At 64.9% G+C, this 262-nt stretch overlaps 1 protein-coding gene across 1 annotated transcript in view; it reads right to left on the bottom strand.

Annotated features, from left to right (window-relative positions):
- Nucleotides 1-256, bottom strand: part of ACTN1 (actinin alpha 1) — a 99,663-nt gene extending 99,407 nt beyond the window's left edge. Inside the window, exon 1 of the mRNA XM_006760789.1 lies at nt 53-256. Coding sequence (XP_006760852.1) covers nt 53-157 — 105 coding nt within the window. The 5' untranslated portion in view covers nt 158-256. The remainder of the gene's footprint in view (nt 1-52) is intronic.
- Nucleotides 257-262: the final 6 nt, after the last annotated feature.

Here is a 262-nt window from a genome sequence, read left to right as displayed (position 1 = left end):
GAGCGGAGCGGGCCGGGGCTGGGGGCAGCAGCGGGCTGGGGCGGCTGCTGACCTTTCTCTGCTGCTTCTCCCAGGCCGGATCCAGGAGCATGTCTCTATCCCAGTCCTCTTCGGGCTGCATGTAGTCGTTGGTTTGCTGGGAATCATAATGGTCCATGATGGTGCGCGCGTGCTAGGGGCTGGGTTTCTTCCTCCACCTTCTCTCCCGGCGGCGGCGACTGCTGCAGCTGCTACTGTCCCGGAGTGGGGTAGGAGTCGAGCC

The sequence above is a fragment of the Myotis davidii genome, unplaced genomic scaffold (assembly GCF_000327345.1).
Source record: "Myotis davidii unplaced genomic scaffold, ASM32734v1 scaffold17, whole genome shotgun sequence".
In the NCBI taxonomy this organism is placed as follows: Eukaryota; Metazoa; Chordata; class Mammalia; order Chiroptera; family Vespertilionidae; genus Myotis; species Myotis davidii.
The sequence above is the reverse complement of the archived record's forward strand: the minus strand, read 5'-3'. Positions and strand labels throughout refer to the sequence as shown.